At 46.0% G+C, this 25,405-nt stretch overlaps 1 protein-coding gene across 1 annotated transcript in view; it reads right to left on the bottom strand.

Annotated features, from left to right (window-relative positions):
- The window catches only part of LOC144610460 (anthrax toxin receptor 1-like), a 198,820-nt gene that overhangs the window by 83,747 nt on the left and 89,668 nt on the right, over positions 1-25,405 (bottom strand). The window contains exons 10-12 of the mRNA XM_078429186.1: positions 20,431-20,530; positions 12,678-12,747; positions 5,610-5,688 (exon numbers count right to left, since the gene is read on the bottom strand). Of these exons, the coding sequence (XP_078285312.1) occupies positions 5,610-5,688; positions 12,678-12,747; positions 20,431-20,530 (249 nt within the window). The remainder of the gene's footprint in view (positions 1-5,609; positions 5,689-12,677; positions 12,748-20,430; positions 20,531-25,405) is intronic.

Below are 25,405 nucleotides of genomic sequence, written 5' to 3'. Positions count from 1 at the left end.
TCCTGCACCTATTGTCTATTGTCTATTGTCTATTGTCTATTGTTTGAGAGAATCTTACAAATCTTTTCATCGAGACTTTAATTTGAACAAATAATATCACCAAGTGTGGTCCCATGGCTTTGTGACTGATGGTTTATAAGTTCTCAGAGCAGAATTAGGCCATTCGGCCCATCAAGTCTACTCCGCCTTTCAATTATGGCTGATCTACCGTATCTCTCCCTCTCAACCCCATTCTCCTGCCTTCTCCCCAGAAGCCCAGACGCCCTTACTGATCAAGAATCTGTCAATCCCCTCTTTAAAAATATCCAATAACTTGGCCTCCTCGGATAGTTTGAAGTTGCACTGAATTTTGTGAGAGAGTTTTGAGAGTATTGCCATCGGGAAGAGATTTAGGAGCCTGAAAAATGTAGCATGCAGGTTCAGGAACAACTTCTTCCCTACAGCCTACAGCCCTAAGCACTACAACCTCCAAATGAGCTCTGAACTACAAAGACTTAGGGGCTGAAAAAGGGTCTCGACCCAAAACGTCACCCATTCCTTCTCTCCTGAGATGCTGCCTGACCTGCTGAGTTACTCCAGCATTTTATGAATAAATACCTTCGATTTGTACCAGCATCTGCAGTTATTTTCTTATAAGACTTGGGGGCATTGGTTTTGGCAATTTGCACTATTACTGTTTGCTTATTTTCATGTTTATGTATGTGTGTGTATGTGTGTGTGTGTGTGTGTGTGTGTGTGTGTGTGTGTGTGTGTGTGTGTGTGTGTGTGTGTGTGTGTGTGTGTGTGTGTGTGCATATCTTTTTCTATATCTATATCTATATCTATACTGAACTTTTTTTTCTCCTTTATTATATTGTTTACAGAGTACTATGTTTACATATTCTGTTGAGCTCGTGCAAGTAAGAATTTCCTTGTTCTAAATCTGGGACCTATGACAATAAGACACTCTTGACTATTGAGTTGACTGTACTTCTAAATGAGCTCTGTGTGCCATTCTATGGGCCTATTGGCTGATCCAATGCATTAGGTCTGACCTTTTAAAGACATGAAATGTCAACAGGACAGAGATGGCCAATTGAGGACAGTGGTTCAGAAGGACACAGGCACATTGAGAATTGCAACTCAAAGGAGAACCAACAACTGGAATGGATCTGATTGATAAACTGCTATGGGAGCAAAAAGGTATCGTTGATAATCAGGAATGTAACGGATCAAAATAGACTGAAATGTTTGCTTCACATAAGGTAAGTAATACTGTTGTATTTGTATGGTTGCTTGGTAACACTTATCGCAAAGTCAAAAGGTCATGAGATACAGTCAAGTATTTGTTCTTCAGTGGCAACGCTCTGATTACAGTGGTTCCAGCGGATATTAAAGGCCTCAAAGCTTTCCAAACCGTCCCTGCAGTATTATGTTCAGTCTCCTTCCTTCAGGCAATAATACCTAGATGTATATTAGCCAGTCATTCAACTCTTGCTCTTTCCAAGATGGACCTGTGCTCAGAATAGCTGTGGTTTCTCAGAACATGAGAAACCATGGCAAGCATTGACCATTCATGAATGCTGGTCATAGAGTCATATAGCCCAATACAAGGGTCATATATAGAGTCATACAAGCCCTTCAGCCCAACTTGTCCTTGCTGACTAAGATGCCCCACCTAGACTAGTCCTATTTGTCCGCAATTCGGCTTTTCCCCTCTCAACCTTACACTAAACGTTAATCCAATTATAATTTTTTCTGTACACTGTGGATTGCTCGATTGTAATCATAGTCTTTCGGCTGACTCGTTAGCACACAACAAAAGCTTTTCACTGTACCTCGGTACATGTGACAATAAAGTAAACTGTCCATGTACCTGTCCAAATATCTTGTAAATGTTCTTATAGTACCAAACTCAACGACCTCTTCTGCAAGCTTGTTCCATATACCCACCACCCTCTGAGTGATAAGGTTGCCTCTCAGGTTCCTATTAAATCTTTTTCCTCTCACCTTAAACCTATGTTCTCTGGATTTTGATGCCCCTACCCTGTGTAAAAGACACTGTGCATTCACTTACACGGTAGCGCAGCGGTAGAGTTGCTGCTTTACAGCGAATGCAGCGCCGGAGACTCAGGTTCGATCCTGACTACGGGTGCTGCACTGTAAGGAGTTTGTACGTTCTCCCCGTGACCTGCGTGGGTTTTCTCCGAGATCTTCGGTTTCCTCCCACACTCCAAAGACGTACAGGTATGTAGGTTAATTGGCTGGGTAAATGTTTTAAAAAAATTGTCCCTAGTGGGTGTAGGATAGTGTTAATGTATGGGGATCGCTGGGCGGCACAGACTTGGAGGGCCGAAAAGGCCTGTTTCCGGCTGTATATATATGATGATGATACTTGGCTAATAAACTAATTACAATTACAATGACCTTGTCTATTCCCCTCATGATTTTTTAGTTGAGAGATACGTGGAAACAGGTCCTTAGGCCCACCGACCTTCAATCACCTATCACAACTAGTTCTATGTTAGCCCACTGCCGACACATTCGGGGCAATTTTATAGAAGTCAATTGACCCACAAACCCGCACGTCTTTGGGATGTGGGAGGGAACCGGAACAGCCAGAGGAAACCCACGCGGTCACGGGGAGAACGTGCAAACTCCACACAGAGAGCACCAAAGATCAGGATTGAACCCGGCTCCATGACGCCATGAGGCAGCAGCTCTTCCAGCAGCGCCACTGAGTGAACGAGCAAAAGATAACATCCCCTGTGATATGTATTGGTCGTTCATCGAGATCATGGCAGATCATGGCACCTATCCTTTTTAATCTCTGTGTCATTTTTCCACATGATACCAATTCCCTAAAGGTCTAAACATCTTTTGATCTTTTACATGAATGCACTCCAAATCCCTTAACAGTGGAATTCCAAAGATTCACCACCTTCTGGGTGTATTAACTTTATTCGCATCTCTGTCCTGAGCAGTCTATCATTTTAAGCCTGCTGTTTGTCATCTATATCAACGATTTGGATGGGAATGGCACGGCACGGTGGCGTAACGGTAGAGTTGCTGCCTTACCGTGCATGCAGCACCGAAGACCTGGGTTCGATCCCGACTACGGGTGCTGTCTGTATGGAGTTTGTATGTTCTCTATGTGACTGCGTGGGTTTTCTCCGAGAACTTTGGTTTCCTCCCACACTCCAAAGATGTCCAGCTATGTAGGTAAATTGGCTTGGTATAAGTGTAAATTGTCCCTCGTGTGTGTAGGATAGTGTTAATGTGCGGGGCTCGCTGGTTGGTGCGGACTCGGTGGGCCGAAGGGCCTGTTTCCGTGCTGAATCTCGAAACTAAAAAACGAAGTACGCACAAGGCACGATTAATATGCTTGCAGGTGACACGAAAGTGGGTGGTATTGTAAATAGCGAAGATGGTTGTCAAAAATTGCAGCAGGATTTTGATCAGTTGAGCAGGTGGGTTGGGGAACGGTTAATGGTTTAATGTAGAGAGCTGTGAGGTGTTGCATTTAGAGAAGTCGCACCAGGCCTGTGGCTATACAGTGAATGGCAGGGCTCTGGGGCGTATTGTAGAGCAGAGGGTTCTACGAGTGCAGCTAAATAGTTCCTTGAAAGTGGCATCACAAGTAGTCAGAGTGGTCAAGAAGGCTTTCAGCATAGTGACCTTCATCAGTCAGAGTATAGAGGAGAGAAGTTGGAAGGTCATTTTACAGTTATACGAGATATTGGTGAGGCCACATTGTGCTCAGTTTTGGTCACCCTGTTTATAGGAAGGATGTTGTTAAGCTGGAAAGGATGCAAGAAATATTTATGTATGTTGCCAGGACTCGAGGGCCTGATATGCAGGGAGATGTTGAGCAGGCTAGAGCTTTATTCCTTGGAGCTCAGGAACAGGACGGGTGAAGATCATGGGAGGAGTAGATAGGGTAAATGCACCGAGTCTTTAACCCAGAGTAGGGGAATCAAGAACCAGGGGACATAGGTTTAAGGCAAGGGGGGAAAGATTTAGTAGAAACCTGAGGGGTAACCTTTTTTACACAAAGAGTGGTGGGTGTATGGAACGAGCTGCCGGAGGAGGTCGTTGAGGTACGTACTATCACAACGTTTAAGAAACATTTAGACAGGTACATGGATAGGATAGGTTTAGAGGGTTATGGGCCAAACGCAAGCAGGTGGGACTAGTATGGATGTGGCATGTTGGACGACATGGGCAAGTTGGGCCAAGGGGTCTGTTTACTCGCTGTATGACTCTCTGTGACTCAGAGAAGTTATGAGAACCTTTTTTTCTTCTTCTTTCCGACTAGATTGCACTGATTAGTGTGCATTTATAATGACCAGCATTTCTATTGTGAGTTTCCACAGACTCAAGGCTGAATAGACAATAGACAATAGGTGCAGGAGGAGGCCATTCGGCCCTTCGAGTCAGCACCACCATTCAATGTGATCATGGCTGATCATTCTCAATCAGTACCCCATTCCTGCCTTCTCCCCATACCCCCTGACTCCGCTATCCTTAAGAGCTCTATCTAGCTCTCTCTTGAATGCATTCGGAGACTTGGCCTCCACTGCCTTCTGAGGCAGAGAATTCCACAGATTTACAACTGTCTGACTGAAAAAGTTTTTCCTCATCTCCGTTCTAAATGGCCTAATCCTTATTCTTAAACGGTGGCCCCTGGTTCTGGACTCCCCCAACATTGGGAACATGTTTCCTGCCTCTAACGTGTCCAACACCTTAATAATCTTATATGTTTCGATAAGATCCCCTCTCATCCTTCTAAATTCCAGTGTATACAAGCCTAGCCGCTCCAGTCTTTCAACATACGACAGTCCCGCCATTCCGGGAATTAACCTAGTAAACCTACGCTGCACGCCCTCAATAGCAAGAATATCCTTCCTCAAAATTTGGAGACTAAAACTGCACACAGTACTCCAGGTGCGGTCTCACTAGGGCCCTGTACAACTGCAGAAGGACCTCTCTGCTCCTATACTCAATTCCTCTTACTCAATACTGAGTAAGCAAGCACATCTGACTATATACTTTGGTGTGGCTTGATTCTTACAGCAAGGGATCGGCTGCCTCAGTCAATCAGACTCGACAGAAAGCAAAGAAACTGTTCGACTGGTGTCAACACAATATTCCAAAAGTACGAAGAGATTAATTCCCTCTTCCCCTTAGTCTCAGGACAGACAGATAAATTCCAGATAATATGCGGAGAGGAGTGAAATGGAGAATATCTCAGCCAGTTCACTTGGCACCCTAAATTAAACCAGATTCTTTCCTCTTGAAGCAGGAATTATACATAATAAAGCATTCACAAGCACGATCCAGGAAAAATTCTTCAGTATTGGAGGTGTTTCAGGGCTGAATCAGCTGCTATTCCAGAGACAAAGGATTATATATGATGCATAGAGGAGCAGGCAAAGTGCAGATTAATTAAAAAGTGTCAGATTCGTCAGCTTGCTCCAGACAAAAATGTCACCCCGATAATACAAACAAAGATGACGATTCAACTTGCAGTTGCGTTAATGGGAAAAGGGAGATATTGTCATTTAAATTCTGCAGATGAAAATGTTTGCAACGGGTTAAGTCAAATGTAAGGTGAATGATTTACTCACACAGTGGACCGTTTTGATGGTGACAAAACTGGAAATGAAGCTGAGACCATCGTTCATGCTGACCTGCAAGAACACCTTCCTGAAAGGAAGAAAATATTACGTCAATCTCTCGATGAGATCCAAGGAGAAAACGTGGACATACATTTATTTCCCACAAATATATTCTTTGTGCACGACAAGAGATTGCCTCTCAGAGCTTGTAATTAAGAAGGTGTTGGCGAATGAACCATTTCTTTCTGCTAAAAGTGTTGGGTGGGGAGTTTTAGTTCAAGGATACAACGTGGCAACAGGCCCCTTGGCCCACTGTGTCCGCGCTGACCACGGTCACCCATACACTAGTTCTACCCTACACACCAGGGACAATTTACAGAAGCCAATTAACCTACAAACCTGCCTGTCATTGGGGTGTGGGAGGAAACCGGAGCACCCAGGGAAAACCCACGTGGTCACGGGGAGAATGTACAGACTCTGTACAGACAGTACCCGTCGTCAGGATCGAACCTGGATCTCTGGTGCTGTAAGGCAGCAACTCTATGGCCGTGCCACTGTGCCACCCTAATCTCGAGTGAAAGAACGAGCACAGCTTGCAAAGGTGGCACGGCTGGTAGTGTTGCTGTCTCACAGTGCCACTTTGACCATTGAGCACCAGCCCAGTCAGAGGTTTCGGTTAGATGCAAACCACGACTGACTACTCTGTCAATGGGCTGCTAGTTCTCTATTATCCATACTAAAACCAAAGACCTAACGGTGGCACGGTGGCGCAGCGGTAGAGTTGCTGCTTTCCAGCGCTTGCAGCGCCGGAGACCCGGGTTTGATCCTGACTACGGGTGCTGTCTGTACGGAGTTTGTACATTCTCCCCATGACCTGCAGGGGGTTTTCTCAAAGGTCTTCGGTTTCCTCCCACATTCCAAAGACGTACAGGTTTATAGGTTAATTAGCTTGGGTTTGTGTACTTGGTATAAGTGTAAATTGTCCCAAGTTTGTGTTGGATAGTGTTAATGAGTGGTGATCGCTGATCGGTCTGAAGAAGGGTCTCGACCCGAAACGTCACCCATTCCTTCTCTCCTGAGATGCTGCCTGACCTGCTGAGTTATTCCAGCATTTTGTGAATAAATACCTTCCATTTTTATTCTTAATGACAGATCGACCTTTCAGAATTAGCAAACTGCTATTCTCTAAAATTTGGTCTGATCAAATAGGCGTGAACAGATCGCAAGACCTAAATGTGCTTAGGGCATCAAGGCAAGTGTCCTTTGAAAGCTATGCCAAAGCTCACATGTCTCGATGCCCAAACACATTTCGGTCATGTGAACTTGCCCATTTGACAAACAAATGAACTAGACAATTATTATTTTGTTTTACATAGAAAAATAGAACAGTACAGCACACAAACTGGCCCTTCAGCCCACATTGTTTGAGCTGAACAGGATGCAAAATTAAAATGACCTTATGTCTGTACATTGTGTGGGAAAATGTCTGTACATCATCCATATCCTTCTATTCCCTGTATTTCCATGTGGCGATCTGAAAGCCTCTTAAACGCCACAGTTGTATCGGCCTCCACCACCACCCCTGACAATATGTTCCAGCCCCCCACTATTCTCTGTGTAAAAAACCTGTTCTACACATCTCCATTAAACTTCCCCTCCCTCTGGCCTTATAGCTATGCCCTCTAATGTTGGACATTCCCACCCTGGGAGAAAGGTTCTCACTGCCTACTCTATCCAGAACCAGGGGCCACGGTTTCAGAATAAGGGGTAGGCCATTTAGAACGCAGATGAGGAAAAACCTTTTCAGTCAGAGAGTTGTGAATCTGTGGAATTCACTGCCTCAGAAGGCTGTGGAGGCCAAGTCTCTGAATGCATTCAAGAAAGAACTAGATAGAGCTCTTAAGGAAAGCAGAGTCAGGGGGTATGGGGAGAAGGCAGGAACGGGGTACTGATTGAGAATAATCAGCCATGATCACATTGAATGGTGGTGCTGGCTCGAAGGGCCGAATGGCCTCCTCCTGCACCTATTGTCTATTGTCTATCCAATGCTTTAATATATTTCTATCAAGTCTCCCCTCAACCTCTGACATTCCTGAGAAAACAATGAAAGTCTATCCAACCTCTCCCTGTAGCTGAAACGCTCTAATCCAGGCAGCATTCTGGCAAAATGGTAAATTGTCCCTCGTGGGTCGGATATAGTGTTAGTGTGCGGGGATCGCTCGTTGGCGCGGACTCAGTGGGCTGAAGGGCCTGTTTCTGCGCAGTACCTCTAAAACTAAAACTGAAAAATGCTGCCTGACGCCCTGAGTTACTCCTACACTTTGTGTCTGTCTTTAGTGTAAGCCAGCATCTGCAGTTCCTAGCCTTGTTTTCTCCGTCATGAATTCCTGTCGTAACTCCATCAGAAGTTCATTACTGCTGCTGAGAAGTAAGCCAGGTCGTGGTGAAGGGTGAATGCAGACGGATATACTCCAGGAGGAGCAGGAAAACCCAGGAGATCTCTTTCCTCCCTTCCCTTTCCTCACCCTTTGCCAGGTGGTGATCAGTTGCTGGCATCTCTGCAATGGTAGAAGAGGGGTCCGAGATGAGTTATCCAGGTTATGCATAGCTCCTCCCAATTACTACGGCAGGGGCCTCCAATGGAGGACGCCAGCGTGTCCATTCAAGGCATAATTGGCGAGCTGTCTGCAGATTTTCAAGTCCGTCGGTGAAAGATAATTTTACAGCGCTGGTGGGTGTATCAAATTTCATTTTGGACGCAACCTTGATCCTTCAGGAATAATTGAAGTCGATGCTCCAAGTGATTTAGGAGCCGCTCTGGTTTTCATGCTCAACGCGTCCTGCAGTTCAGAGCAGCAATCAAGCTAACCAATCAACGTGCTGGGCCTTGCAGCCAAAGAGCGCTCAATTGAAGCAAGGAGTCGTCCAACATGTCACGGAACTGAAGGAATGATTGCCGTGAACATGTGGCAGCAATGGATTGTGTAACCAGCATGAGCCAAAGTGACAGGAGGGAAGGAATTTTGGGAGATGTAACGGCCACACTGCTTTCTTTTCCAAATGGGAGGCATTAAACAAAAAGAGCAACCAATATTTTATTTCGTAGCATGACAAAGGCATAATCACTTTGTGGAAAGGGTCCAAATATTAATTCAAAACTGTTTGGGAAGGATTTTCCAACGATTGACCTGGGTTCCATACAATTGATATTGGATCGTTCAGCACCCGACAACCATGATGCTTTAGTTTAGAGATACAGCGCGGAATCAGGCCCTTCAGCCCACCTGGTCCGTGCTGACCAGCGATCCGCCCACATTAATATTATCCTACACCCTCTAGGGACAATTTTTTACGTTTACCAAGCCAATTAACCTGCAAACCTGCACGTCTTTGGAGTGTGGGAGGAAACCGAAGATCTCAGAGAAAACCCACGGGGAGAACGTACAAACTCCGTATAGATAGCACCCTTAGTCAGGATCGAACCTGGGACTCTAGCGCTGCATTCAATGTAAGGCAGCAACTATACTACTGCACCACAGTGCCACCGTGTGTATGAAGGAACTGCAGATGCTGGTTTAAACCGAAGACAGACACAAAATGCTGATGTGACTCAGCGGGACAGGCAGCAAGGAATGGGTGATGTTTCGGGGCAAGACCTTTCTTCAGATGATTCTTTGATGCTCCATGATGCTTTGACTCTCACACTGGATTAACTCACTGGATTGCTCACACACTAAATTCTCTTTTTTCTTCCCATTCCCTCTGCTACTGTTCTTTTCCACTGCTTGGTGTCAGCTGATCCCATCCATCCTCTGTCGCCATGATACCACCAAGGTTTGAAGCCAAATCTAGTTTTCCATACTAAGACATCCGAGATGTCCTCATTCTTTAGGGAACGTGCCCCTCCCCCCCTTCTCTCATAGACGGGACCCCTCACACGTGTCTCCTCTGCGTCCTGAAGTTGTGCTCTCACCCCCCCCGGGCGTAACATGGACAGTTACGCTGGTCCTCAATTTTCACCTCACCAGCCTCAGTATCCAACACATCATCCTCCGACATTTCCGTCACCTCCCACGTGTTCCCACTACTACAAATCTACCAACTCCCACAATTATCTGGACTATACATCCTCTCACCCTGTCTCTTCCAAAGACCGATTTCCTTTTCACAATTTTGGGGAAGTGTACAAAATAGGGTTAGGGCAGGATTCATGTAATGGTGCACTTTGATAGTCAACATGGACTAAATGGCTTGTGGGTTAAATGGCCAATAACAGTGCCCATGTATCATAGTCATACAACATACATGGCGTTCGGCTGTCTCCACACAGTTACAGCATCAGACAGCCGAGTCATGTATGACCTACCATATCCACGCTGACTATTGTCCCATTTTCCAGTACTTAGTCTACCAAGCCTTGGCAGCTTAAGTGCTCATCACATCTATATACTAAAACTCTCGTTTGTTTGTTTGTTTGTTCCTGAACTACAGCCAAAATGGTACACGATAGCACGGCGATTTTAGGCCCACCTTACCCACCGTCGTCCCTTTGGTGCTAATGGAAGAAGTTTCATTGAAATCGGTGTTATATTTTTAAAGTTATTCACATTTTAAAGTTTAAATCTATCTCCTAGGGAGGGAGGGGGGGAAGGGGGGGTGGAGGGAGGATAAGGGGGGTTGAGGGGGATGGAGTGGGGGGGAGGGGAAGGGGAGGAGGGAGGGGAGGGAGGAGGTAGGGAGGAGGGAGGGAGAGAGGAGGGAGAGCGGAGGGAGGGAGGGAGGAGGGAGGGAGGGGAGAGGGAGGGGAGAGGGAGGGGAGAGGGTGGGGAGAGGGGGGTATGGGGAGGAAGGTGGGGAGGGGGGGAGGGTGCTGCACCAATGCAGGAGAGGTTTGGGCCCAATGGGTCTACTTGGTCTAGTATCTCTTAATATGCTCTGAGTAAATGCCCCTACCATCCATTCTCTATGAGTAAATGCCCCTACCATCCATTCTCTATGAGTAAATGCCCCTACCATCCATTCTCTATGAGTAAATGCCCCTACCATCCATTCTCTATGAGTAAATGCCCCTACCATCCATTCTCTATGAGTAAATGCCCCTACCATCCATTCTCTATGAGTAAATGCCCCTACCATCCATTCTCTATGAGTAAATGCCCCAACCATCCATTCTCTATGAGTAAATGCCCTTACCATCCATTCTCTATGAGTAAATGCCGCTACCATCCATTCAGCCTGTATATTCCACTTTCCAACCACCTTCAAGGCAAGAAACTACTTCATCTGATCCCCTTGAACAACTTGCCCCTCACCCTAAACTGCTGCCCTCTAATTTTAGAGACCTCTGCTACGGAAAAAAGCTTCCTACTGTCTGCCCTCTCTATGTTTCTCATTATTTTGTATGGGTCTATGATGTCTCCCTTCATGCATCCGAAAGAAAACAATTCCAGCCTATCCAGTCTTTCCACATGAAACGTTACATTATCCTGGTAACTCTCTGTACCCTCTTCAATCCAATCGCGTAGTTAAATATAATTGCACCCCTCTCATGCTATCAATACTTTTGTGCTATATAACTATGATTTGGGAAACAAATAACTTGAACTAAGCCAGCATTAAGGCAGTTGCCTTAGTTCCTCAGTTTTACTACCAACTCACTTCAACCATCCAATTTTTCTTTCTAACCTGCCAACTGTTCCATTTTAGTTAGTGAAAAGTATACTGGCAATGCATCGTCAAACCTGTCAGTCTCTCGGGTACATAATTTCATTAATTCAATCCACGTTGCTTGGGTAGATATAACACAGTTTTATGTTGAGCAAATTATTAAATATTTGAGTGAAGGGACAATCTTTCAATCAGACTTTGAAAACCATTTATTCAGCTTGAACTTTAGTTATTGCAACTTCATCAAGTCAAGCCAAGACACCTGGCTTTGAAGTTCAACTTTGGCTTCAACTCAATGGAAATGGTAAGAAAAATGGGGAAGCTAAGTTCTTGCCAAACAATAACCTTGACATATACAAGTGCTTATTCTTTTTCAAAGGAACCCAAGAGAAGAGCGAGGGAGAGGCACCACTCTCTGTATACTAACTTCAGGCAACTGTAGAAAATATTAATGTCTATTCTTCCCAATTTTAGAGCAAATGGATTCAATGGTCTCTTTTGCACTCTTTGTTGGTGGTTGGTGAGGAACAATAGGGTGTTGGTTGTCTCTGAACAAAATGGTTACACATAAACAGTGCTCAGGTTGAGGGAAAGGGGCATGGTGGCCTAAACAGCAGGAACAATTCAATGTAAAGCATGGTGGCGCAGTGGTAGAGTTGCTGCCTTACCGCGCCAGAGACCTGGGTTCTATCCTGACAACGGACGCTATCTGTAAGGAGTTTATACCTTCTCCCTAGGGCGGCACGGTGGTGCAGCGGTAGAGTTGCTGCCTTACAGCGAATGCAGCGCCAGAGACTCAGGTTCGATCCTGACCACGGGCGCCGTCTGTACGGAGTTTGTACGTTCTCCCCGTGACCTGCGTGGGTTTTCTCCGAGATCTTCGGTTTCCTCCCACACTCCAAAGACATACAGGTATGTAGGTTAATTGGCTGGGTAAAATGTTTTTATAAAATTGTCCCTAGTGTGTGTAGGATACTGTTATTGTGTGGGGATCGCTGGGCGGCGCGGACTCGGTGGGCCGAAGGGCCTGTTTCCGCGCTGTATCTCTAAATCTAAATCTAAATCTAAAAAAATCCCTGTGACTGCGTGGGTTTTCCCCAGGTGCTCCGGTTCGCTCCCACACTCCAAAGATGTAGAGGTTTGTAGGCTAATTGGCTTGGTGAAATTGTAAATTGTCCCCAGTGTGTGCAGGATAGTGTTAGTGTGCAGGGATTGCTGGTAGGCACGGACTCGGAGGGCCGAAGGGCCTGTATCTCAAAAACTAAAACTAAATCAATGTCATTTATCCTTGAATTTAAACCAATGGATTCAGTGTTGGGATGGGGAAATAAGTTTTGCATTAAATCAAATTTCTATCGCATTAGAAAACAATGACACAGAGTGCTGGAGTAAAACCAAATCCCAACATACCTGTTAACCTCTTGTAACACTGGAGCAGGACAAAGCAAATAGGTGTCCTTTACCACCAGGGGCTTCTGAGCTGGAAAAGATTGAAAGACTGGTGAGAAGGGCAGAACCATTTCAGTAAATCACAAGCATGTAATGGCTCTTAAAGCAGCCAGTAAACTATCTGACCAGTAAACTGTCGAGTTAACTAGCCAGCAAAGCAGACCAATTTCCCTCCAGGGATGAATAAAGTTTATCGTATCGTATCGTACCTCCTTTGCAAAAATATCCTTTTGCCTAGCTTGCCTCAAATACCACAAGCAATATTTGTTTTACATTGGGTGGATACATGGAACGAGCTGCCAGGTGTGGTCGCGCTGAGGCAGGTACTATAGTTTAATTTAGTTAGAAATGCACCATGGAAACAGGCCCTTTGGCCTACTGGGTCCATACTGACCAGCACAACATTTATACAACAACATTTAGAAGACATTTTGACAGATACATGGATAAGGAAAGGTTTAGTGGGTAAACAATATATCTTTATTGTCATTGTACAGGGGTACAACGAGATTGGGAAACCTGCCTAAGTTTAGCCAAACGCAGGCAGGTGGGACCAGTGCAGATGAGGCATCATGGTCAGTGTGGGCAAGTGGGGCTGAAAGGCTTGTTTCGTTGCTGTGTGACTATTTGTTCCTTACTTTGTGATTAACAGGGAATAAAATATGGTATTATGCAGCTCCTTTATTGTAGGATTGTAAATCTTTACACATTAATATCTGGATTAGAAATTAAGAATCAGCAGTGACATATTTACAGAAGACATTTGATAAAGAGCTGCCTCAACCATTATTGTGGAAAATAAAGCCACACAGTGTGGATGATAATATATTGGATTGGATAGATGATTGGCTGTCTTACCGGAAAAAAAGAGTGTATTTGTCTGATTGGCAAAATGTAACCACAGGGACTTGTGCTGGGATTCGTATATCTTAAAACTTACATAAATGACTTGGTTTTTACGCCTTTAACAACCAAACTTTGGTTGTTAAGGTTGTTAATGACGTAAAAATAGGTGTGAGAGTGCATTAGGGGACATAAGGAGACTACAGTGGGAGATAGCAAAGTTAATGAATGGGTAACAATCCAGTAAATATTAGAGTAAAATGTGGCAAAATGTGAAATATTGGCAAGAAAAGAAAGTGAGGAGATCGCTCAGTTTTGAGGTTTAGTTTAGTTTAAAGATTTTTTTTAGATTTAGATTTAGAGATACAGCGCAGAAACAGGCCCTTCGGCCCACCGGGTCCGCGCCGCCCAGCGATCCCCGCACATTAACACTATCCTACACCCACTAGGGACAATTTTTACATTTGCCCAGCCAATTAACCTACACACCTGTATGTCTTTGGAGTGTGGGAGGAAACCGAAGATCTCGGAGAAAACCCACGCAGGTCACGGGGAGAACGTACAAACTCCGTACAGACGGCGCCCGTAGTCAGGATCGAACCTGAGTCTCCGGCGCTGCATTCGCTGTAAGACAGCAACTCTACCGCTGCGCCACCGTGCCGCCCCACGTGCAAAGAGGCCCTTCGGCCCACTGAGTCCACGTCGACCACCGATCACCCATTCACTCCCTACACTAGGGGCAATTCACCGAGGCCAATTCACCTACAAACGCAGGTCTTTGGGACGTGGGAGGAAACCCGAACGCCCAGAGGAAACTCACGATCTTAGGGAGAACATGCAAACTCCACACAGACAGCACCTGAGGTCAGATGTAAACCTGTCTCTGGTGCTGTGAGGCAGCGATCCACCTTACCAGCTGCACCACTGTGCCGAGACGCAGGGGAATGAATTTAGGTGTCCTAACGCACGATTGAAAAATACCGATGGAAAATTACTTTTTATTCAAAAAAACAAACCGCTGGAGAAACTCAGTGGGTTAGACAGTATCTGTAGATGGAAATGGACAGACAGCATTTTGGGTCGGACCCATCTTCAGACTTGTTATTGCAAAGAGGAAGGTAGGGAGCCGATGCTTCAATTATACATGGCATTCATGAGACCGCACGTGAATTATTGTGTACATTATAGGTCCACTTTTTTAAGGAAGTTGCTGGAAGCAGATCAGAGAAGGTTTACTTGACTAATGACCAGAATGGATGAGTAGTCCTTTAGGGAAAGGTTGGATTCACCTGGGTTAAAAAGAATGAGATGGTACTTGATAGAAATAGATGAGATCCTGAAATATCTTAACACGGTGGACAAATGCTGGTACAAATCGAAGGTATTTATTCACAAAATGCTGGAGTAACTCAGAAGGTCAGGCAGCATCTCAGGAAAGAAGGAATGGGTGACGTTTCGGGTCGAGACCCTTCTTCAGACTGATGTCAGGGGGGCGGGACAAAGGAAGGATATAGGTGGAGACAGGAAGATAGAGGGAGATCTGGGAAAGGGGGAGGCCCATAACTATCTAGACTACACTTCTTCCCACCCTGTTTCCGGTAAAGACTCTATCCCCTTCTCCCAATTCCTACGTCTACATAGAGAATGTTTCCTTGCAGGAGAATCTAGAATTAATTCTTACTGTTTTAAATTAAAGGGGTCTCCACTTTACGACAGAGACAATGTGATTTTTTTCTCTCAGTGGATTGATATTCTCTTCCATTAAAGGACAGCCTATGAACATTTTTAAATCAGAGTTGGGCGTCTACTCGATAAGCATGGGGTAAAAGGTTATTGCGGATAGACAGGGCATCACAGTGGCGCAGCGGTAGAGTTGCTGCCTTGCAGTGCCAGGGACCCGGGTTCAATCCTGACTCCTGATGCTGCCAGTACAGAGTTTGTACGTTCTCCCTGTGCCCTCGTGGGTTTGCCCCGGGTGCTCCGGTCTCCCCCCGCATTCCAAAAACCGGACAGGTTTGGAGGTTAATTGGTTTTGGTAAAAATTGTAAGTTGTCCCTGGTGTGAAGGAAAGTGCTGAGATTGTTGGTGATTGCCGGGGTGCTTGCTGGTTGGCACAGACTCAGTGAACCGAAAGTCCTGTTTCTGTGCTGTATTTCTAAAGTCTAAAGACAGGAATGTGGAGTGAAGGATACAACTAGATCAGAGCAAGTTTGAAGAGCTGAGTGATCGAGTCCAGCTCCTAGTTCAGATGCATTGTCACTATGACCTTTCAACACTTGGCAAAAGAACCGAAAAGATACTCAGGTCATGTATTCCATCTTTTATGGTAGCTGACCTCAGCTGCACACAGAATTTGCCTCATATCCCAGAGCTATCTAGACTACACTTCTTCCCACCCCGTTTCCTGTAAAGACTCTATCCCCTACCCCCAATTCCTCCGTCTACACCCAGGATGAGGTTTTCCGTACTAGATCATCGGAGATGTCCTCACTCTTTAGGAAAAGGGGGTTCCCCTCTTCCATTATAGACGAGGCTCTCACTCGGGTCTCCTCAGTACCCCACAGCTCCGCTCTTGCTCCCCCTCCCCCCATTCGCAACAAGGACAGAGTCCCCCTTGTCCTCACCTTCCACCCCACCGCATACAGCATATAATCCTCCAACACTTTCGCCACCTCCAACGGGATCCCACTACTGGCCACATCTTCCGATCTCCGCCCCTTTTTGCTTTCCGCAGAGACCGTTCCCTCCGCAACTCCCTGGTCAACTCGTCCCTTCCCACCCAAACCACCCCCTCAGCAGATACTTTCCCCTGCTACCGCAGGAGATGCAACATCTGTCCCTTTACCTCCCCCCTCGACTCCATCCAAGGACCCCGGCAGTGTTTTCAGGTGAGGCAGAGGTTCACTTGCATCTCCTCCAACCTCATCTATTATATTCGCTGTTCTAGGTGTTAACTTCTGTACATCGGCGAGACCAAGCGCAGGCTCGGCGATTGTTTCGCTGAATACCTCCGTTCAGTCTGCTTTACCCTACCTGATCTCCCGGTGGTTCAGCACTTTAACTCCCCCTCCCATTCCCAATATGACCTTTCTGTCCTGGGCCTCCTCCATTGTCAGAGTGAGGCCCAGTGCAAATTGGAGGAACTGCACCTCATATTTCACTTGGGTAGATTACACCCCATCAGTATGAACATTGACTTCTCTAACTTCAAATAGCCCTTGCTTTCCCTCTCTCTCCATCCCCTCCAGTTCACCCACCAGTCTTACAGTCTCCGATTATATTCTATCTCTGTCCCGCCCATTCCCCTGACATCAGTCTGAAGAAGGGTTTCGACCCAAAACATCACCCATTCCTTCTCTCCAAAGATGCTGCCTGTCCTGCTGAGTTACTCCAGCATTTTGTGTCTACCCCTATCCACAGTTGCTTGGCTTCAAAAGGGGTCCCTCGCTCCCAACTCTCACCTTGAGGGGTCTATCAGGAAGGTGATCAGGACGAATGATTCACACAGGTACCATCTTCAGTTTTGTCTTTAAATGGCCTATGTTATCCGGCAACAGAATCATCACACCACAACTAGAGAGCAGGCCTGAACTACTATCTAAGTCATTGGTGACCCTCGGACTATTTTTGATTGGACTTTACTGGCTTTACCTTGCACTAAACGTTATTCCCTTATCATGTATCTTTACACTGTAAATGGCTCGATTGTAATCGTGTATTGTCTTTCTGCTGACAGGTCAGCATGTAATCAAAGCTTTTCACTGTACCTCAGTACACGTGACAATAAACTAAACTGAACTGAACTAAGTGCTTATAATCAAAGGTGTTTATTCACAAAATGCTGGAGTAACTCAGCAGGTCAGGCAGCATCTCAGGAGAGAAGGAATGGGTGACGTTTTGGGTCGAGACCCTTCTTCCGACTGAAGTGCTTATAATCTGCTGATCAGAATCAGCAATGTCTCTGCAGGAGGAGACAGCCATGAATCGTGTACAACTTTCAACTTTTAGATCTCACTCACCAAATTCAGGGCCGGAACATGTTCAGGGGAAAGCATTTGCACAGAATTGAGGCATGTTTCACAGGAAACAGAGTGAGAGTTCAGTTTCGATCCTGCTGGGCATTTCTTGATGGGTCTCCAGTGGCAAGATTTTTAGTTTTGTTTGAATCATTGTATTTCTCTTCAGCACAGATCAACTTTTTCCATAATTACAAAAAGCAACCTCAGGGGCCTCAAACCTCAAAGGTCCCGAACACTAGAAATGCCTGTGCTTTCAAACCGGAGTAAATGCATTCAGGGAGCAGAGGTAACCAACTTTGTACAAACATGTACGCAGATGGCAATTTGGGAGTTTATTTGCCTTTTTGCTTCATTAATGGACATTATTAATGGAGTGGCGCAGTGGATGAACTTGTAGATCAGCTGCCTCACAGTGCTAGAGACGCACGTTCAATCCTGACCTCGTGCTATCTGTGTAGAGTTTGCAGGTTCTTCCTGTGACCATTTGGTTTTCATCCGGATGCTCGGGTTACCCCTACATCCCAAAAAAGGGGGTGGAGGGAGAGGGGTGATAGATTAATTGGCCGCTATAAAATTTCCCTTGGGTGTTCACAAGCTCATAAGTGATAGGAGCAGAATTTGGCCATTCAGCCCATCAAGTCTACTCTACCATTCAATCATGGCTGATCTATCTCTCCTTCCTAACCCCATTCTCCTGCCTTCTCCCCATAAACCCTGACATCCTGACTGCGTGCAGGTGAGTGGTTGAATCTGTGGGGGATTGGTGACAGTATGGAGAAAATAAAGATGGATTAGATTAGTGTAAGGTTGGTGTAAATGGGTGGTTGATGGTCAGCATAAACTTGGCGGGATAAAGGGCCTGTTTCCATGCTGTATCTCTCTCCCGCTCTCTCTCCCGCCCTCTCTCCTGCCCTCTCTCTCATCCTCTCTACCACCCTCCCTCCCTTCCCCTCACCCTCTCACTCACACCCTCTCACTCTCACCCTCTCTCGCACACCCTCTTGCACACCCTCTCTCGCACACCCTGTCTCGCACACCATCTCTCGCACACCCTCTCTCGCACACCCTCTCTCACACTCCCTCACACCCTCTCTCACACCCTCTCATTCACACCCACTCCCTCACACCCTCTCACTCTCACCCTCTCACTCACACCCTCTCACTCTCACCCTCTATCGCACACCCTCTCGAACACCCTCTCTCCCACCCCCTCTCTCATACCCTCTCTCTCTCTCTCTCTCACCCTCTCTAGCTATCCAGCTATCTATGCAGCTGTCTATCTATCTATCCATCTATCTCTGCATCCATCCATTTGCCCCACTGTCTGCCCGTGACAGTTAAAACCATTTTAGCTCTCGCTAACCCCAATATTGTTGGAAATGCTCATTTTTGTCCATGAGTAGGAGGACCAATCCGGGAACACCTCTGAAGAATACTGCCTCTTTTAGAGGTGTAGACGTCTTTTTTAGTTGCGGTTTGCCTATCGTATGAATGGGAGTTTGTCACTGATACATAGACTGGGAAGTTAGCCGAGTGCTTCCTTGCTCCTGGTCCTTGCCTGTCACTCGCCTTGTCAGAGACAAGTGGAAGCTTCACCCTTAAAATGGAGACCTCCAGATGCAGCACACTTAATACAACTTGTGTTTCAAAGAGGGGAGACACCTCACCACCATCACTCTCACAAGGACAATTAGAGATTGGAGATTTAATGTTGGCATGGCTACAATGTGTACATCCAGAAAAGAGCACAGATGAAAACAAAGATTGGCAGAAGTCCCATAGAGCTTTTGAGCTAACACATTTGGAAAAGAGAAAACATTTGGAATGAGAGCTGGAGTAAGCCATCTATCCCCCAAACGCTCTTCACCATTGATCAAGATAAAGGATGATCTCTCTTCTCTCTCTGTTTATTTTTCGAGAATCGCTGCCTTCATTTAATATCCCTAATCACGGGATTCCCTTATCCCATTTAATTCCCTTATCATGTATCTATACACTGTAAATAGCTCGGTTGCAATTATGTTTTTGCCTTTCTGCTGACTGGTTGGCACGCAACAAAAGCTTTTCACTGTACCTCGGTACACGTGACAATAATCTAAACCGATATCCAGAAATCTATCAATGACTGAGATGCCACAGCGCCCGGGGGTAGAACATTCTAGAGATTCGTCACCACGAAGAAATCTATCTCTCCATCTCAGTCCGAAATGACCTTCCTCTTATTCTGAGACCGTGACCTTGGGATCTAGATTCTTCGGCCAAAGGAAACATTCTCCCTGTATCCACCCTGTCGCACCCCATCAGGGCGGCACGGTAGCGCAGCGGTAGAGTTGCTGCTTTACAGCGAATGCAGCGCCGGAGACTCAGGTTCGATCCTGACTACGGGTGCTGCACTGTAAGGAGTTTGTACGTTCTCCCCGTGACCTGCGTGGGTTTTCTCCGAGATCTTCGGTTTCCTCCCACACTCCAAAGACGTACAGGTATGTAGGTTAATTGGCTGGGTAAATGTAAAAATTGTCCCTAGTGGGTGTAGGATAGTGTTAATGTACGGGGATCGCTGGGCGGCACGGACTTGGTGGGCCGAAAAGGCCTGTTTCCGGCTGTATATATATGATATGATATGATATATGATATGATTATGTGATGGCTAATTATAAACTGGCATGGTTATAAACAATCTTACAGTGCCTTGAGAGGTAACTAGTTTCCCAGCACTCCACTGCCAAGTCTCTTGTTTGTTCTTTGTTGCCTTCCTTACCGTTAAACAAAAGCTGAATGAAATATTTCTCTGCAGTCAAACCTGCAAATCATCTTTGTCAGGAAAATATCACGACGTCTCAAGAAACACTTACTGAGAGTTATAGTTTCATTAATCTTGAAGCTGCAGAGAACTTTATCCACGTTACGAGCATGGGAAAATCCATTCCCTCTCACAACAACTTCAAACGATTCTAAGAGGAAGAAAAAAAAAAATCATTAGAATAGCAACGATGATTAGTAATCAAATGCTTTGGCTTCAGTCGGTAATGACACGATCTGGCTGTGGTTCATCTGGATGGTTTGCTAAGCCTCTTTATCGCCAGCCCTGTCTCTCCTGCAGCTGGTGTGATATCTCTCGGCTTAGAACCTAATCTCATAAATATCACAGAAACATAGAACTTATCGAACGAGAACTAGAATCACAGAACTATCCCACGTCTGGTGGAGCTAAACTAAACCTTCCCTCAGTTTCTCCTGTTGCAAAGAAGCTAATCCTGCCCTTGACAAACTCTCTTTCATTATTGTAATTCTGCAATAGACAATAGACGCAGGAGGAGGCCATTTGGCCCTTCGAGCCAGCACCGCCATTCAATGTGATCATGGCTGATCATTTTCAATCAGTACCCCGTTCCTGCCTTCTCCCCATACCCCCTGACTCCGCTATCCTTAAGAGCTCTATCCAGCTCTCTCTTGAATGCATTCAGAGAATTGGCCTCCACTGCCCTCTGAGGCAGAGAATTCCACAGATTCACAACTCTCTGACTGAAAAAGTTTTTTCCTCATCTCAGTTCTAAATGGCCTACCCCTTATTCTTAAGTATTGTGGCCAGTACTCCCAACACCCCCAAAAATCTGCTCTGTCCCCTTCTTCACCCTCTCTTCCTACTATTTAATGATGGCGGGTCCCCATTTGTTTTCATGAATGTGTTGTAAGATGTACAGGTCAGCTTTTCAGCTTCTGCGATTAAACCTTGCTGGGCAGGTTGCTTTTGCTGAGCTCTCCTCCTGCAGTGCAGTGGTCGGATCTGTGCTCCGACCTCTTAAAGTGGACAAACTAAAGCTTTATAGAGTTCACACAGTGAAATGTAGAACACATGAAAGCTTGTAAACAAATGTAGAACATATGAAGGTTCACGGACAGGAAAGGTTACGAGGGATTTGGGCCAAATGCGGGTAAATGGGGCTACATTAGATGGGGCATTTCGGTTGGCATGGACGAGATGGGTTGAAGGGCCTGTTTACGTCTGTATGACTCTACATTTTCAAATCGTTCATGCTTTGGCTCCACTGTTCTCCATATCCTTCCATGTAATGGCTCTCCTGATGCCTCAGGTGAGGGACCAATCCAACTATGGAACTTGCCATTTTGCATGCTGAAGAGGTTCGGACATTCATTGAATAAGCTCAAGGAACCAATTCACAGTTGCACTGCACTCTTCAGGACTAACGCCACCCAAATGGTACGATGTTGCAGTTGGTGCATTAAATTTCTTCAAATATTAAATGTTGGTGGTCATTTTGATTTATGGACACCGAGTTCTGAAACCTTAACTGAAGGCAAGTTTTGCAAATATACATCTTCCACCTTTTGTTCTATCCTTTATCCAGTTGATCTTTGCACTGGTGAATAACAAAGGAGGAGAATTTGGATACGATTCAGGTTTTTGACCTCACCATTGGAAACCTCTACTTAGTATAAGGGTGGGAAGGGAACAACATAATTGGATATGAAAAGTGGCGCATTGTTCAGTAATGATGCAAGCACACAGGGACAGCGGTATCTCAATTACAAACTTGTGCGTCCTGGCATTTAGAGAGCAATTAAGGAACAAGGAGTTTCTCAAAGCAAGTTGAGGATGCCCTTGTGGAGTGTCTGGTACACTTTTAGCAGTGTGATAATCTGTGTAAAGAAAGAAGCCATTCTTAAATCGGCAATTACACGGTTATTATACACCCAGTGATTTCAAAACATTTCAGTGAGCTTGCTAGTTTTGTCCATAAAATCTGATTTTGGTCAGTAAAATTGTTGCTTACATGCTTGCAACAAGAGGCTACCATAAAAGGAATGTTTTTCGATGTGCTACAAAGCCTAATGTTCCAGGATAGTTACACGACTGTAATTGTATACAGCTGAGACACTTAGGACAAGAGACTGCGGTAGGTTCATATGTTTACAGCACAGACTGTATAATCAAGGATAATTTGCCAGAGTAATACGGACATTGCAGCTGGCTCCTTCACCATCAGTCCTATCACCCTTATTCTTCAAGCTACCATCGTCACCACAACCAACCTTCTCTACTATTTAGACGCAAAATGCTGGAGTAACTCAGCGGGACAGGCACCATCTCTGGAGAGAAGGAATGGGTGCCGCTTCGGGTCGAGACCCTTCTTCAGACTGAAGAAGTTCTCAACTCGAAACGTCACCCATTCCTTCTCTCCAGAGATGGTACCGGTCTCGCTGAGTTACTCCAGCATTTTGTGTCTATCTTTGGTTTAACCCAGCATCTGCAGTTCCTTTCTACACACTTCTCTACAATTTATTCTTCCGCTCTTGAAAAACATAACATGACTTTGTGTTCATCTATGTGTAATAGCATCTTCGCCCGCCCCGAATCGCGGGGCTTGGGTCGGCCCACCACGGACCTTTCACCGTCCGGCACGGCCTCAAATAGGCCGCGGGATTTTTCTCTGCTCGGCGGGGGCTTCAATGTCGGGAGCCCCGACCGCCCCGACGTGCAGCGGCAGCGTCTTCGCCCACCCCGAGTTGCGGGCTTGGGTCGGCCCGCTGCGGACCTTTCACCTTCCGGCGCGGCCTGAAACGTGGCAACTTCAACAGCCTGACCGCGGGAGAAGACGGCAGGGGAAGAGAAAAGACATTCGGGCCTTCCATCACAGTGAGGAGGTGACTGGAGGAGACTCACTGTGATGGATGTTTCTTTTTTTTTGGTTTTGTGTTGGTTTGTGGTTGTGTGTGTAATTGCTTATTTTATTGCTCTTTCTGTTGGACTGTGGGTGACGAAATATCGTCCAAAAGACTTGTTTTTTTTGGATGACAATAAAGGTAATTCTGAATTCTGATTCTGATTCTGATAAAATCTGCTGTAACGGTCTGAGGTCAGGTTTCAGCCCTGCCACAACACTGAAATAGCCGTGTCCAAAGAAAATGCTATCCATTGCAAATATGATCACAGTCCATTATCCTTCCTTGAGTGTGCATCCTTTGATGCAGTTGATGCAACTACCAGGAAATTCATCCCTTCCTGATAACACTCTAATAAAGTTGTAGTTTCTGAAAGTTGTTTCCATTGAAGTTCATGGAACTGTATTTCATAAATGGTGTAAAGTGCACAGGTGCTCCATTACAGTTGCTTGGATAATAAGTCATAATCTTTCTGCAAAGCATCTTGAAACACGTTGCTATGTGAAAGCTCACAAAGTGCTGGAGTAACTCAGCGGGTCGGGCAGCATCCCCGGTGAACATAGATAGGTGACGTTTCGGAACGAGACCCTTCTTCAGACTGATTGTAGGGAGGGTGGAGGAAGAAGAAAGCTGGAAAAGGGGGGAAGACAGGACCTGCGTGGTGAGTCATTGAACAACATTGGTGAGGGTGGGGGTTCTGAAAGGCATCCGGTTGGAACAACGATAAGAAAGGAAGGAAGGAGTGAGACAGGTTTGAAGAGTTGCGGATTGTAAACCCAGTGGTGGAAAATTGGCAGAGAGGGTGAGTTGGGTTGGGCACAGGGGAGGAGGGGGGGGAAGAGAAGGGGGGGGGAGGGTTTAGGGGAGAAAAGGGAGGGGCGTTTGGAGGGGTTGCCCAAAACTGGAGAATTCCTTTGGGTTGTAAGCTACCCAAGCAGAATATGAGGTGCCACTCTTTCAGCTTGCACGTGGTCCCACTCTGGCAATGGAGGAGGCCCAGGACGTAAAGGTCAGTATGGGAGTGGGAAGGGGAGTTGAAATGGTTAGCAACCGGGGGATCCGGTAGGCCTTGGCAGACCGAGCGCAAGTGTTCAGCGAAACGGTGTCCGAGTCTACTTTTAGTCTCACCGATGACCAGAGTCCACATTAGGAACACCGGATGCAGTAGACAATAGACAATGGACAATAGGTGCAGGGGGAGGCCATTCGGCCCTTCGAGCCAGCACCGCCATTCAATGTGATCACGGCTGATCATTCTCAATCAGTAGATGAGGTCAGAGGAGGTGCACGTTAACCTCTGTCTCACCTGGAAACACCTCTGAGGTCCCAGGATGGAGGCAAGGGAGGAGGTATAGGGACAGGTGTTCCATCTCCTGCGGTTGCAGGGAAAAGTACCTGGGGGGGGGGTTTGGATGGGAAGGGATGAGCGAACCAGGGAGTTGTGGAGGGAGCAGTCCTGGTCACCACACAACAGGAAAGGTGTGGTAGCAAGAGAGAGGGTGCAGAAGAGACTCACCAGAATGTAGCATGGGATGGAGGGCTACAGTTAAAGGGAGCCATTGAGTAGGCAGGGTTTATCCTCACTGAATGTAGGAGGCTGAGGGGTTGACCATATAGAGATTCATAACATTACGAGAGGCATAGATGACGGCTGGATAATTAGAGCATTTACCCTGGGCAAAGGAATCTTGAACTAGAGGTGCACAGGTTGAGGGTGACAGGGACAAATTGTAAAGAAGATCTCAGGGCCATGAGGATGGTGGTTGTCTGGAATGAGCTGCCAGAGGAGGTAGTAGAGGGAATTACAATTACAACATTTAAAAGGCATTTGCACGGGTACGGATGCAGGCAAATGTGATTAGCTTAATCATCGAGCCATAGAGTCATACAGTGTGGAAACAAGACCTTTGTCCCAACTTGCCCACACCGACCAATATGTTCCATCTAATGAGTCCCACGCCTGCATTTGGCCCATATCCCTCTAAACCGGTCCTTTCCGTGTACCTGTCTAATTGCCTCCTAAACGTTGTGATAGTCCCAGCCTCAACCACCTCCTCCGGCAGTTCGTTCCATAAACCCACCCTTTGTGTTACAAGGTTACCCCTCAGATTCCTATAAAATCTTCCCCCCTTAATCTAACGATAT

Source organism: Rhinoraja longicauda, chromosome 36, assembly GCF_053455715.1.
Source record: "Rhinoraja longicauda isolate Sanriku21f chromosome 36, sRhiLon1.1, whole genome shotgun sequence".
NCBI lineage: Eukaryota > Metazoa > Chordata > Chondrichthyes > Rajiformes > Arhynchobatidae > Rhinoraja > Rhinoraja longicauda.
The sequence above is the reverse complement of the archived record's forward strand: the minus strand, read 5'-3'. Positions and strand labels throughout refer to the sequence as shown.